General features: G+C 39.3%; 3 protein-coding genes across 3 annotated transcripts in view; 2 read left to right on the forward strand and 1 right to left on the reverse strand.

Annotated features, from left to right (window-relative positions):
• Positions 1-1,367, forward strand: part of LOC109507306 (serine/threonine-protein kinase NIM1-like) — a 3,817-nt gene extending 2,450 nt beyond the window's left edge. The window contains exon 4 of the mRNA XM_019856636.1: positions 1,331-1,367. Within this exon, the coding sequence (XP_019712195.1) occupies positions 1,331-1,367 (37 nt within the window). The remainder of the gene's footprint in view (positions 1-1,330) is intronic.
• On the forward strand, positions 1,124-3,430 carry LOC109507281 (serine/threonine-protein kinase NIM1-like). The gene is made up of 4 exons (XM_019856611.1): positions 1,124-1,427; positions 1,494-1,769; positions 1,836-2,104; positions 3,042-3,430. The coding sequence occupies exons 1-4, from the start codon at positions 1,373-1,375 to the stop codon at positions 3,417-3,419; spliced, it is 978 nt and encodes a 325-aa protein (XP_019712170.1). The 5' UTR covers positions 1,124-1,372; the 3' UTR covers positions 3,420-3,430.
• Positions 3,431-4,188: 758 nt separating this feature from the next.
• On the reverse strand, positions 4,189-6,838 carry ccl25a (chemokine (C-C motif) ligand 25a). Its single transcript, XM_019856612.1, has 5 exons — positions 6,737-6,838; positions 5,526-5,620; positions 5,027-5,144; positions 4,533-4,650; positions 4,189-4,437 (listed from the first exon to the last, which is right to left on the reverse strand). The coding sequence occupies exons 2-5, from the start codon at positions 5,587-5,589 to the stop codon at positions 4,411-4,413; spliced, it is 327 nt and encodes a 108-aa protein (XP_019712171.1). The 5' UTR covers positions 5,590-5,620; positions 6,737-6,838; the 3' UTR covers positions 4,189-4,410.
• Positions 6,839-15,275: the final 8,437 nt, after the last annotated feature.

Genomic DNA, 15,275 nt, shown 5'->3' on the forward strand with positions numbered 1-15,275 from the left:
ATAACAGGAGCAGCTTTGCAGCAAAATTGCTCAGATTCTCCTTCCTGGCTTTGTTGCGAGGCAAATTTTGTGGGGCACTGTCATGTATGCTAGCATGCTATCTTTTGAATCATGAAAATTTAATACATAAACAAAAAGACGTGATTCTCAATGTAAAGGTGACAGTTGTAACTATACTGTACCCAATCTTCCTGGATTCCTTGGAAGTAGTGCTTGCGAGGGCTCCTTCTGGGGACTCCGTTGTCGAGGCCTGCGCGTTAGTGTCATTGTGAATTATGATGTTCAAATCTGCACAAACTTGCAGCGTCATCATCATCACGTGCTGACATGCTCACCAGGCTGGAGATGATCGGATTATCCGCCGGGCAATGTGTACCAAGCTTAGAGGTGATCAGGTCTTTGCAGTCCAGTGACACGTAGACTGTCTGGAGTCAGGTTGTGTGTCTGTCTGGTGTTATGTTGTCTTGTGTCTGGGTCACTGTGTCACCATTGTCACTGGCTTACGATTTGGACTGGGAAGGACACTTTCTTGAAATTCTATTCATGCGACCTAAGGGAAGAAGTCAATGGCGTCGATGAGCAAATAAATGACTTCCCTTTGTGCAAATTTAGGAGAACATTTTTGAATGTTATAGTGACTTAAAATTATAGAAATAAATACAATTATAACCTGAACAGTACAAAAGCAGAAATACGCACGCTATGGTCTGTTCATGGGATTGGCGGGTTAACCCGCAAGATCTCCCCTTGTGGATGATGTCGTCGGCCTTGCATGTGACAATTGGAGGCCGCCTTGCGCCAATGACCGTGCGTCTGTGACGGGGCTCCTGTTAAATTATTTTGAAGATGAAGATGATTGTAATTCTTTAAAGCTAGGGCACTTAACCCTTTCATGCTCCCTGTAACCTGATAAAATGATCAACTGTCCACTGTAGTAAAAGGATTAAATATAAGTGCTGTCGAAAGATAAATATATGTTAAAATGCCACCAGGATCGTATTAACTTAAGTTGGCATTTTCCACAGTGAAAATTGACCAATTAAACGTAATTAGGAGCAACTCTTACTGTCAGTCTGCCATGACCCCTTCGCTCGCAGCGCATCTTAACGACAAAATGGATAATCCCACTGTTGTGTTTTACAGGCTCTCGCATTCATGTTTGAAAGCTTCTGCAAAGCCCGTCTGTGGTCTGTCTGCGTGGGAGGAGCCCGGATTACAGCCCTTGGGACATTACGGGCCACTATATGATCCCGCCACAGCAGCGACGGCAGCAGCGAGATATGGGAAACGTCACCTGAGAGTGCTGTCTCACGCATGTGGACGTTTTTAGATCAACTCCTCTGCGACCTGACTCCTATATGGGCTAGTCGTCATGTATTTGAACAACAAGAGCCACACAGAGCGCAACAAGAAGAACACACAAAAATGTAAGTGCGTGGAAAGTGACGAATTTGTGTTTTGTGGGTTCAACTGTATATCCTCCTTCTTTTTAGGGGGTCGCCGCAGACAACACCCAGAGAAAGTGTTCAAACGGGCATCCCGGAACACGGCAGAGACGAACCAAAAGCCGGACAGGAAGGAGATCAAAGTCGAGCAGGAGGTGGCGCGGCACACGGCGTTCTCCAAGGCGTCCTACGACCTGAGCCACTCACAAAGGGTGATGGATGAGCTCACATTTGGACGGCGGGTGGGCTTCTACGAGCTCAGAGGGGAGATTGGATCGGGGAACTTCTCTCGTGTCCGACTGGGTATACACGACTTGACCAAAGGTGAGGCAGGCTTCGCTAAATTCAGGCATTGGAGGAGGTGGGTGAATTCATTTTGTTCTGTCGCAGAGAGAGTGGCGGTGAAAGTCTTGGATAAGGCACGCCTGGACAAGCACTCGCAGGCGCTGTTGGCCTCGGAGATCTTATGCATGGAGAAGCTGGCCCACCCAAACGTCGTTCGCCTTTACGAGGTGGTGGAGACCTCCAAGCGCTTGTACCTGGTCATGGAGTACGCCAGCGGCGGGGAGCTGTTCTCCCACATCTGCACTCGGGGCCGCCTCTCCGACATGGAGAGCAAGCTGGTGTTTGCTCAGCTGCTGGCCGCTGTCAAGCACATGGTGAGTGTCGGCGCGCAACCTCCAACATGCGCGAGAAATGATGCAAATCGGGTTTTCTTGATGAGGTGATGAGCGTGCGTATTCGGTATGAGATGTGGTTTTTCTCTGTCACTAAGCAAAGAAAGGTCATGAAGATTGGGAAACGGTTACATTAAAGTGATATCAAAAGTTGTATCAACAATATAGTGAAAGTTAACGAAATTATTTATGAGTTGGGCTCCTATAAAGACGACACAATTATTAAGGTATTTTTCCATCATATTTTCTTTTTATTCACATTATTTGTATTCAGCATATTTTTTTGTCTGCTCTGGACATTTTTCCTAGTATCTGTAAAAATGACTTTTTAATGAGTATTTACATGAACATTATGATGACTTCATACATTTCTTAAAAATGTTTTTGTCTTACTATTTATCATAATTCTTTTATTAAAAAGATCAGGGAGGTTTTGGCTCTATTTTTTCCTTACTTTCTGATCAGTTTTATAATAATAATAATAATAAATTAATAATAATAATAATTATTATTATTATTATTATAATTTTTTTTAATTATTATCATTGTTGCTGCTGCTGTTGTAAGAACCTTTATCATTTTGTATTTGGATTTTCAGTAAATCGTTTCTTAATTTTGTTTGGTATGATTTTATATTGATGAAATTCATATTTTTTGCATACTATATATCATATTTATCGTGATCTGGTGTGGTTTAATGATTACTATTTAGGGTTTTGTATTACTGTTGTTTTTATTACATTTATTTTTTATTGGTTTGCTTTAATAAATAATTGCAGCAATAATAATAATAATAACAACAATCCAATCATCATAAAACATTTTTTGTCATTAAAAATTTTTTGGGGTAGGAGAGTGACTTTGGCTCCACTTCTGAACTCTTCTTTGCGATCCCTAACCTCATTTCCTCTTGCGGCAGCACGACAGCAACATCGTGCACCGAGACGTGAAGGCGGAGAACGTGTTCTTCACCAGCACCTGCTGCGTCAAAGTGGGCGACTTCGGTTTCAGCGCGTGGTGCCGCCCCGACGACGTGCTGCACGTGCTGTGCGGTTCCCTGCCGTACGCCGCGCCCGAGCTCTTTGGGCGCTCGGGTTACGTGGGCCGCCACGTGGACATGTGGGCGCTCGGCGTCCTCCTCTACTTCATGACCACCGCCGCCATGCCCTTCGCAGCCGCCAACGCGGGCAGGCTGAGGCGCTGCATCCTGCAGGGCTCCTACAGCATCCCCTCCTACGTTCCAGCCCCCTGCGGGGAGGTCATCCGGGGCCTGCTGAGACCCGTCCCCGCCGTGTGACGGAGCGCCACCTCCTGGACAACGGGCCCGGCCTGAGGAGCCCCGTCACTGGCGCCTACCGCATCCTGCTGCACCGAGTCCAGAGGAGGACGTCGGCGGAAGCGATGGGCTGCGGCTACGTGCGCATGACGGAGACGCGCAACAGACTCAAGCGGCTGGACGAACGCACCTCTGCGGTTTGTATCGTCATGTAAGCACCGCATGCTTTTTTTTTTTTCATTTAGCGCAGTGTTTATTTGATAGGCTGTAAAAATCAAATAAACACACGAAATCCAAAGGAACAGAAGCAAAGAATTGATTTCATGATCCCGGGCTCCACCCACAGGGATGGATTTTGAATTAGAATATGAACATAATGGCAAGGGTGACTGGACTTATGAGTAACCCCCCCCGCACTTAGCAGCTATTCAAGAGCTCGCAGCCTTGACGTACAAGCGATTTCTGGTGACAGTGAGCTCAATTCAACTTTAGCGTAAGAGGCAGTTTGGCAAATAGTGAACAATTCATGAAAAAAAAGAGGCGTCAAACTGCCCCTCTCACTTGAAAATGTACTCTCACACTAAAATAAAACAAAGAGAATTACACACGTTGCATATTTAGAAGTAACGAGCCAACAATTCAAAATGCCACTCGCATGCTAACGGTTAGCATTGATGGCTGCGACTGTTGAATACAAGCGGTGGAGTAAAACATGCGGACAGATAACACCACCGTATCCTTCGACAACTTTATAACTAAGTAAATACACATGAACATAAACCACACCGAGTTTGAATGGCTAAGCAGTTTTATTGTCACAATGTTTAAGCAAGCGCTCATGCTACACACAGTTCAGATTCACATTTTATGGTTTCCATTTGCACGTAAACACTGTTTCGTCACATCATGGTCACGCGTCGTCACAATAAAAAGTCCAGTGAATGCAAAAAAAAAGTCAACAGTGAAAGTCAAAACGTCGATTGCCTTTTTCTCCAGGAGGGTGAGGCCTCACTCAGCTGATCAAGCGACTCTTTTGGCGCTGTAAAAAAAAAACAAAACAAACAAACAAAGCTCAGATTTACGATGCACTACATAAAGTAAATAACGAGAAACGTCATGAAAACGGTAAAAGACCTTTGGGGCGGTTTTCTTGACGTGTTTGACGGCTTTCTTGTCGATGTTGGCCATCAGCTCCTGCACCCACGTATCTTGCGGGTCGCAACAGTACACGCGGCCTTTCCACATGGTGAAGCTGCAAGGACGAGACCAAAGAAGGCATTCAGTGGACGATCTACACTTTTTGAAATTTTGATAATAGAGTATTTCCTGGAGGGGGGGGAAAAAAAAAAAAACATGCGTCTGAAGTATGCATCAGATTTGTTCGGTGGGCATTTTCGCTATTTGACAACCGCCCCAAAATGAGTGTAATAAGAAGTTTTTTCCTGAATGAAAACTTTTCTAAATAATTTTTTTTTTTTTTTGGTTACAATTTTTTGGGGGGTTGATTTTTTTCCCCCCGCCCCAGTACTTTTACCGAATGAGCCTAAGCGGAATGGAAAACGGATCGCTACATTGGGAACATGCGCACGTTTGCGCGCAGCTGACTGCGCACGGGTGTGCTCGCTCACATGACAGCGCGGATGTTGCAGCCTCCGTCCGTCTCCTGAATTCTGTACTTGACCGCACGCGCCTGCGTCCTTTTGCCGAGCTCTTTCACGTACGTCAGGCAGCAGTCGTCGTACGACACTGAAACAACGAAAAATAAACATGCGTTGGATCAACAAAGGACACCGAACGGCTTGTAAAACAAGATTTAAAATCAGAAAAGTAGCAGTTGCTCCTGATGCTGCGTCATCAGTAGATGACTGAGGTCACGGTGTAGAAAAGCGCGATATGAGCGACAACGCGTTCACCGTTTACTATCGATTCCCAATCCACAAGTGGATTCCAGTCGGTGTAATGAAGGCTCCATGAGGACATGTCCTCCCTTCGCCCCACACGGGCAATAAACAAAAACCCTCATTAACCTTCACTTTATCTCCTGTGGTATGTTGCGTGTCACCGTAATAAAATAATAATAAACAGCTGGCGTGTTGCTGTTGTTGTTGTTGTTTTTTTTTTCCTCACCTTGTGCCATTGCCAGACTCAGGCAAGATAAGACCAAGAAGATGAGTGGTGTGTCGAAACGCATGCTGCCACTCGATCGATTTAAGGCTGCGATTCTGCAATCGGAATAATAAAGTCAATGGGTAACACGTTTATTTGTTCACCTGCGAACCTTTGGACACGCTCGCATTGCTTTAAGGAAACACTTGATGTTGACGGGCAGGAAATGTCAACTTGCTTTATATGAAATAATTCAACCACACCCTCAAACTCATTTTTTGATACTTCCTGACAGTTATACAAGTGTAAAGATAAGTTCACCACACTCTCAAACAGATTTTTAACATTAATAAAAGTTAAACAATAAGGTAACCGTTGTGAACGCTTTGAGTGTCCGGTTAATCTGATGCATTATTATTATTATTATCCATCCATCCATTTTCCGATCCGCTGATCCTCACAAGGATCGCGGGGAGTGCTGGAGCCCATCCCAGCTGTCTTCGGGCAGTAGGCAGGGGACACCCTGAACCGGTTGCCAGACAATCGCAGGGCACACAGAGACGAACAACCATTCACGCTCACAATCACACCTAAGGACAATTTCGAGTGTTCCATCAACCTGCCACGCATGTTTTTGGAATGTGGGAGGAAACGGGAGTACCCGGAGAAAACCCACGCAGGCACGGGAGAACCTGCAAACTTCACTCAGGAAGGCCAGAGCCGGAATCAATTCTGCACCTCTGCACTGTCAGGCCCACATGCTAAACAGTCGACCACTGTGCCGCTTATTATTAATATCATTATTATTATTATTATTATTATCAATGTTATATTATTACCTGTATAATTATTCACTATAAAGATCAATTATCTATGCATGCACCGTTGTAACATTTTTCAATGACACACAGGTTTTAAAAAAGTTCTAAAATCTAACTCTGGTGAACATGTTTTTTTAATTAAGCCATTTTATTTTAACTTGTGTAGCGCACAAGTGTAAAAATTAATTAACCAAACGCTATTTTTTTTTTGTCATTTTAACAGTCATAGGTTCAAAAATCAGTTACACATTTGCCATGTTAACATTTGCCACAGTCATACAAGTGTATAAATAAGTTAACACCACTGTCAAACTCAGCGTTTTGTAAAAACAAACAAACAAACAACAATAAAAGTTCAACACAATAAAATGCTGCTTTCTATGTGTGTGTGTGAGTGTGCGTGTTGCTCACCTGTGTGTTCGCCTTGCAAGCTGATGGTGTGTGTGTGTGTTTTACCTGCGCGGGCGAGGCTTTTTTATAATGGCAAAAGGGGGCCGTCTCGCCAGGTGTCGTATTTCTGTAAAAGCGCCTCACCTTTGTACCCCAGTTAATTTCTCTTTCGCTTTCCCAGAAGATGCGATTTTTCTTTCTTTTTTTTTTTCTTTCCCGCTTCATGACAGACATGTTGGTAGGATAAATGCGGTGTCTGTCCTGTGGTGACCTGCTGTCTGCCGACATGACATTATTGATTTAAGCGAATGAGGAAAAAGCTGCGTGGATGTCAACAAGTGAAGCGATGAGCGACATGTTGGCACGACAAGATATGATGGACTGTTTTCAATGCCATGTTGATTTTGTATTTTGTATTTATTTTTTCGCCCACGCAGCATTAATAATGATTGACGTTGCTTTTGATGTGATTGATGGTTGCATCATATTTTTAACATGAAATAATGTTATTATTATTATAATATTGTATCCCAAAGAATGCGACGTTATTGTCATGATTAATGACCATCGGTGCAAACATGTCATGTTTGAGCTGTGTGGCAATATTGATAAGATTGTTTGACAGTGGTGATTGTCATCAATGATTTTTTTTTTTTCTTTTTTTGAAATGGAAAATGTTTAAAACTAATTATGGTACTAACTTTTATTGTCTATCAAATCATTGGTATGATTGACTGGCAGTGGGTTTTTGGTTTTTGTTTTCCTCGAGGTAAATAATCTCAAAATATGGAGGCTACTCTATTACATCGACATTTATGGACGTTTCTTTTTCCAATAAGAAAAAAAAAGTGTGAATATGTGATGTGCTTTATAGAAATGGCGATTTGGGGGAGGGGGGGCTATGTGGCATGATTGACTGGAAATTGGTTGTCTTATTTTTCAAGAGAAAATAAAAAGAAACGTGTTGTAGTTTTCGAAATGGAGTTATCTTTGACTGTTGAGCATTATTGGCATGATTGATGGGTATCAATTATTGCTATGACTCCATGGCATTTATTTTATTTAATTTTTTTTCTCAACAGAAAAGATAAGATAAGAAAAAAAAACCTTTATTAGTCTCGCAAGGGTTTTTTTCTTAGTAGAGATTTTTATTGTGCTTCATTGAAATGATTCTTGATTCTTGACCTGGTTGATTGGAATTGTTATTTTTATGTTTTTAAAAAAGTATCTTTAAATTGCATTCATTCTAAATTTAGATTCAAGCCCACCACTTCCTAGAGTGACATGGTTAATGGACATGTTTTTTTTTTTTAAGTGCTGGGTTTTTTTTTGGATTTTTTTTTTTTTTCTTCTACTAGGGGTAAGCTAATACGGTCCATGTAGCTATCTTGAAATTAGAACCCTTAAGAGAAAGGCTGCGTCCTATCCAGTGATGCCAATATCCGGCCCTCGAGATCCCCTATCGAGCTCATTTTAGATGCTTCGCTGTTCCAAGACACCTGATTGAAATGATGAGGATTGTTATCAAGCTTGCGCGAAGCTTGCTCGTGAAGGGAGAATGTATAAATGCATTTTTTTCCACCCATACAAATGTAAATTTTCATCCCCCTTACATGGCATTATTGGCATAATTTATTTTAATTCATAATTGATAAGATTTGATAAGAGGTTTTGGGATCTTTTTTTCCAAGTGAATAATTTATACATTTTTCCTATGTCCGTTTGCCTATGTGGCATTATTTACAGGGTTGATTGATTTTTTTTTTCCCCGAGAGAAAAAAAAAATATATGCACTTTATTTAATAGATATTAGGGTTTTCCTAATGTGCATTATTGTCATGAGTGATTGATACTAAATGTTGACATCATTGTTTCATGAGAAAAATATAAATATGTGTCGTTCACAGAAATGTTTGGATTTTTTGTAAAACGTGTGTGGCATTATTTCCGATTAATTCGATAGACATGATTGGTGAGGCTGTAATTTGTTTCTTATTTTGAAGGGAAAAGTTGTAAAAATATCCTGTAACATGGGAGGACATTTTACATCCCTCCCATCACATTTTAAATAATCTCCACACAAAATAATAAAACATGCAGTTTCTGCATAAACTGACTTGCCTGAGACCAAATCTAAAAAAAAAACCAAAAAAAACCTAACAAAACAATGCTTAAAAATAATTTAAAAAATACCCACTCAGTCTAGAGTACCCCCCAAAATGGATTTTTTCTCCTGTCCCACCTCCCAATCACCAAATTTAATTTTCACAACCTAGTTAGCCTCGATTGAATGTCTCTCTTCCTCATACAACCCTGCTCTGTATATGATCAGAATAAGACTTTTTTTTTTCTTCTTCACTTATTTACATCGTGCTCTGCAATTGGTTGGCAACCAGTTCAGCCTACTGACCAAAAACAGCTGGGATAGGCTGCTGTGCTCCTTTACTGGGACTTAAGCAACTATTATTTGTCTTTTATTATTGCTATCATTATCGAGGAAAGTGTCGCAGAAAATCAGAACATTGACGAGTTGTTTGTCAAAAATTCTGGAATGACCCAGATGTTCTCGCCTGTGTGGGAATATGGACATTATTAACTGGATTTTTTATTTTTTTTTTTACAGACATGATTTACTAGCATTTTTTTTAGGGGAAAATGTATTGCATATCATTTAAAAATGCCTGAAATGAATGACATTTGTTATTGCTTGGCAATGATTTCTTTTCCCCCCTAAGGCAGTGATTCTATGTGAGTGTGCATGCTTCCTCGAGTGGTACGCGAAAGAAGAAATGAATTCACCGTTCAAACTGCATCATGTGACCGTGGCTTCAATGTTTTTGTTTGTTTGTTTTTAATCCATGACACAGTTCGGTTATATTTCACTTTTCTGTACGTTGCATTTGCATTTCTCTCTTTAAAACTGTTTTCAACCAGATTTTCCATGGTGGTACTTGGAGAGCCAAGGCTTATTTGAGGTGGTACTCTGTGTTGAAAATGTTGAAATGGAAAATGTTTAAAACTAATTATGGTACTAACTTTTATTGTCTATCAAATCATTGGTATGATTGACTGGCAGTGGGTTTTTGGTTTTTGTTTTCCTCGAGGTAAATAATCTCAAAATATGGAGGCTACTCTATTACATCGACATTTATGGACGTTTCTTTTTCCAATAAGAAAAAAAAAGTGTGAATATGTGATGTGCTTTATAGAAATGGCGATTTGGGGGAGGGGGTGCTATGTGGCATGATTGACTGGAAATTGGTTGTCTTATTTTTCAAGAGAAAATAAAAAGAAACGTGTTGTAGTTTTCGAAATGGAGTTATCTTTGACTGTTGAGCATTATTGGCATGATTGATGGGTATCAATTATTGCTATGACTCCATGGCATTTATTTTATTTAATTTTTTTTCTCAACAGAAAAGATAAGATAAGAAAAAAAAACCTTTATTAGTCTCGCAAGGGTTTTTTTCTTAGTAGAGATTTTTATTGTGCTTCATTGAAATGATTCTTGATTCTTGACCTGGTTGATTGGAATTGTTATTTTTATGTTTTTAAAAAAGTATCTTTAAATTGCATTCATTCTAAATTTAGATTCAAGCCCACCACTTCCTAGAGTGACATGGTTAATGGACATGTTTTTTTTTTTTAAGTGCTGGGTTTTTTTTTGGATTTTTTTTTTTTTTCAGAAAAGGAAAAAAATTATGCATCGATATTTTCATTTTTTTCTTAATTTTTGCGTGACCTGTGGAGAGTTGAAATGTCCGCTTGGCATACGCTACATGAAATAAAATGGGTCCTGTTTGGCCAGGTCAAAAAAAAAAAAAAAAAGCAATTCATTTTAACGATAAAGCAATAAATCACGCTGTGTCAACAAAGGCCTGATTGATGACGGCCTGTGAGGCCTGCACTTAACCTGAAATTTTTTTTGCCCTCATTTCTGCATCCGTTTATCACCAGGTGCACGTTGTGACTGTCAGGCCTGTCAGTTTCGTCTTCATTTTACTGGAACTTCGCTTGAGCTTCAGGACAAATGCAGCAACTGGAAATTATGGCTCATTTCCAGTGCTCCCAAACACCTCCCACGAAGTCAAAAGCCATCCCGGCATCAGCCAGACTGAATTGGAAGGCATTTCTTTGCATTATGATTTTTTTTTTTTTCCTTTCAAGGTAAAATGTATCAGTATTTGCATTTCTATTTGCCTTTATAGGATTTTTGCCATTAATTTTTTGTGGACGTTGTTGATTGGCTTTTTTTTTTTCCAAAGGGAGAATGTATAAATGCATTTTTTTCCACCCATACAAATGTAAATTTTCATCCCCCTTACATGGCATTATTGGCATAATTTATTTTAATTCATAATTGATAAGATTTGATAAGAGGTTTTGGGATCTTTTTTTCCAAGTGAATAATTTATACATTTTTCCTATGTCCGTTTGCCTATGTGGCATTATTTACAGGGTTGATTGATTTTTTTTTTCCCCGAGAGAAAAAAAAAATATATGCACTTTATTTAATAGATATTAGGGTTTTCCTAATGTGCATTATTGTCATGAGTGATTGATACTAAATGTTGACATCATTGTTTCATGAGAAAAATATAAATATGTGTCGTTCACAGAAATGTTTGGATTTTTTGTAAAACGTGTGTGGCATTATTTCCGATTAATTCGATAGACATGATTGGTGAGGCTGTAATTTGTTTCTTATTTTGAAGGGAAAAGTTGTAAAAATATCCTGTAACATGGGAGGACATTTTACATCCCTCCCATCACATTTTAAATAATCTCCACACAAAATAATAAAACATGCAGTTTCTGCATAAACTGACTTGCCTGAGACCAAATCTAAAAAAAAAACCAAAAAAAACTAACAAAACAATGCTTAAAAATAATTTAAAAAATACCCACTCAGTCTAGAGTACCCCCCAAAATGGATTTTTTCTCCTGTCCCACCTCCCAATCACCAAATTTAATTTTCACAACCTAGTTAGCCTCGATTGAATGTCTCTCTTCCTCATACAACCCTGCTCTGTATATGATCAGAATAAGACTTTTTTTTTTCTTCTTCACTTATTTACATCGTGCTCTGCAATTGGTTGGCAACCAGTTCAGCCTACTGACCAAAAACAGCTGGGATAGGCTGGTGTGCTCCTTTACTGGGACTTAAGCAACTATTATTTGTCTTTTATTATTGCTATCATTATCGAGGAAAGTGTCGCAGAAAATCAGAACATTGACGAGTTGTTTGTCAAAAATTCTGGAATGACCCAGATGTTCTCGCCTGTGTGGGAATATGGACATTATTAACTGGATTTTTTATTTTTTTTTTTACAGACATGATTTACTAGCATTTTTTTTAGGGGAAAATGTATTGCATATCATTTAAAAATGCCTGAAATGAATGACATTTGTTATTGCTTGGCAATGATTTCTTTTCCCCCCTAAGGCAGTGATTCTATGTGAGTGTGCATGCTTCCTCGAGTGGTACGCGAAAGAAGAAATGAATTCACCGTTCAAACTGCATCATGTGACCGTGGCTTCAATGTTTTTGTTTGTTTGTTTTTAATCCATGACACAGTTCGGTTATATTTCACTTTTCTGTACGTTGCATTTGCATTTCTCTCTTTAAAACTGTTTTCAACCAGATTTTCCATGGTGGTACTTGGAGAGCCAAGGCTTATTTGAGGTGGTACTCTGTGTTGAAAATGGGAGAACCATTATTGTTCCTGGAAAAGAATCCTGAGACTGTGTTTCATTGAAATGTAAATTGTTTGGGTGTACGTGCTGGTATTTGCATGTTTTTTTTGGCTGTGGTCATGGCATGATCGATTTTTTTTTTTTAAAGCAATAAATCACGCTGTGTCAACAAAGGCCTGATTGATGACGGCCTGTGAGGCCTGCACTTAACCTGAAATTTTTTTTGCCCTCATTTCTGCATCCGTTTATCACCAGGTGCACGTTGTGACTGTCAGGCCTGTCAGTTTCGTCTTCATTTTACTGGAACTTCGCTTGAGCTTCAGGACAAATGCAGCAACTGGAAATTATGGCTCATTTCCAGTGCTCCCAAACACCTCCCACGAAGTCAAAAGCCATCCCGGCATCAGCCAGACTGAATTGGAAGGCATTTCTTTGCATTATGATTTTTTTTTTTTTGTTGTTCTTTTCAAATATTACTAATTTGACAAAAATGTGCACAAAAAGAAAAATTTCACAGTCACTGGCCCCACACATTAGGTTCAATTTTTTTTTTTTTTCCTTTCAAGGTAAAATGTATCAGTATTTGCATTTCTATTTGCCTTTATAGGATTTTTGCCATTAATTTTTTGTGGACGTTGTTGATTGGCTTTTTTTTTTTCCAAAGGGAGAATGTATAAATGCATTTTTTTCCACCCATACAAATGTAAATTTTCATCCCCCTTACATGGCATTATTGGCATAATTTATTTTAATTCATAATTGATAAGATTTGATAAGAGGTTTTGGGATCTTTTTTTCCAAGTGAATAATTTATACATTTTTCCTATGTCCGTTTGCCTATGTGGCATTATTTACAGGGTTGATTGATTTTTTTTTTCCCCGAGAGAAAAAAAAAATATATGCACTTTATTTAATAGATATTAGGGTTTTCCTAATGTGCATTATTGTCATGAGTGATTGATACTAAATGTTGACATCATTGTTTCATGAGAAAAATATAAATATGTGTCGTTCACAGAAATGTTTGGATTTTTTGTAAAACGTGTGTGGCATTATTTCCGATTAATTCGATAGACATGATTGGTGAGGCTGTAATTTGTTTCTTATTTTGAAGGGAAAAGTTGTAAAAATATCCTGTAACATGGGAGGACATTTTACATCCCTCCCATCACATTTTAAATAATCTCCACACAAAATAATAAAACATGCAGTTTCTGCATAAACTGACTTGCCTGAGACCAAATCTAAAAAAAAAACCAAAAAAAAACTAACAAAACAATGCTTAAAAATAATTTAAAAAATACCCACTCAGTCTAGAGTACCCCCCAAAATGGATTTTTTCTCCTGTCCCACCTCCCAATCACCAAATTTAATTTTCACAACCTAGTTAGCCTCGATTGAATGTCTCTCTTCCTCATACAACCCTGCTCTGTATATGATCAGAATAAGACTTTTTTTTTTCTTCTTCACTTATTTACATCGTGCTCTGCAATTGGTTGGCAACCAGTTCAGCCTACTGACCAAAAACAGCTGGGATAGGCTGCTGTGCTCCTTTACTGGGACTTAAGCAACTATTATTTGTCTTTTATTATTGCTATCATTATCGAGGAAAGTGTCGCAGAAAATCAGAACATTGACGAGTTGTTTGTCAAAAATTCTGGAATGACCCAGATGTTCTCGCCTGTGTGGGAATATGGACATTATTAACTGGATTTTTTATTTTTTTTTTTACAGACATGATTTACTAGCATTTTTTTTAGGGGAAAATGTATTGCATATCATTTAAAAATGCCTGAAATGAATGACATTTGTTATTGCTTGGCAATGATTTCTTTTCCCCCCTAAGGCAGTGATTCTATGTGAGTGTGCATGCTTCCTCGAGTGGTACGCGAAAGAAGAAATGAATTCACCGTTCAAACTGCATCATGTGACCGTGGCTTCAATGTTTTTGTTTGTTTGTTTTTAATCCATGACACAGTTCGGTTATATTTCACTTTTCTGTACGTTGCATTTGCATTTCTCTCTTTAAAACTGTTTTCAACCAGATTTTCCATGGTGGTACTTGGAGAGCCAAGGCTTATTTGAGGTGGTACTCTGTGTTGAAAATGGGAGAACCATTATTGTTCCTGGAAAAGAATCCTGAGACTGTGTTTCATTGAAATGTAAATTGTTTGGGTGTACGTGCTGGTATTTGCATGTTTTTTTTGGCTGTGGTCATGGCATGATCGATTTTTTTTTTTTGTTGTTCTTTTCAAATATTACTAATTTGACAAAAATGTGCACAAAAAGAAAAATTTCACAGTCACTGGCCCCACACATTAGGTTCAATTGCACAATAGGAAAAAAAAAATGGATATGTAGCATGACATTGGATGCTGCTGCTGCTGCTTAATGGGCCCTGAGTGTCCAAGTGGATATCTGATAGCGTCGCTGTCTCTTTAAACCCCCACTGGGTCTCAAGTACAGCACTTAAGCCCCTCGTGGAGCGGAACTCGAAGAGTGTTGTTCTGCTCTGTCAGGATGAACGACGCCATCCTCTTTTTAACCTCAAATAGATTCCTTTTGGATGAAAATAGTCAGGTTGATTGTCTGTTGATGACAGCGGTGTTTTGAGAGGCGGAAATGCTAACACTTGGAAAACGTAGCATTGGTTCACCCTAGCCTAGGCCGTACCATTGACACTCTATACTTTCTAAAAACAATAATCTTCAGTAATACTGTATCAGTCGTTTTTCGCATCTCCAAATTAAATTTGTTGGGCTTGGGCACATGGGTGGCCGCAGTTTCCTCATTTAGTTTTATTAAGATACACCCCCCCCCCCCCTTTTTGGGCCAATTTCGCAATGCAACTGCTGCTATTTTT

Source organism: Hippocampus comes, unplaced genomic scaffold (assembly GCF_001891065.2).
Source record: "Hippocampus comes isolate QL1 unplaced genomic scaffold, H_comes_QL1_v1.1 scaffold105, whole genome shotgun sequence".
Taxonomy (NCBI): Eukaryota; Metazoa; Chordata; class Actinopteri; order Syngnathiformes; family Syngnathidae; genus Hippocampus; species Hippocampus comes.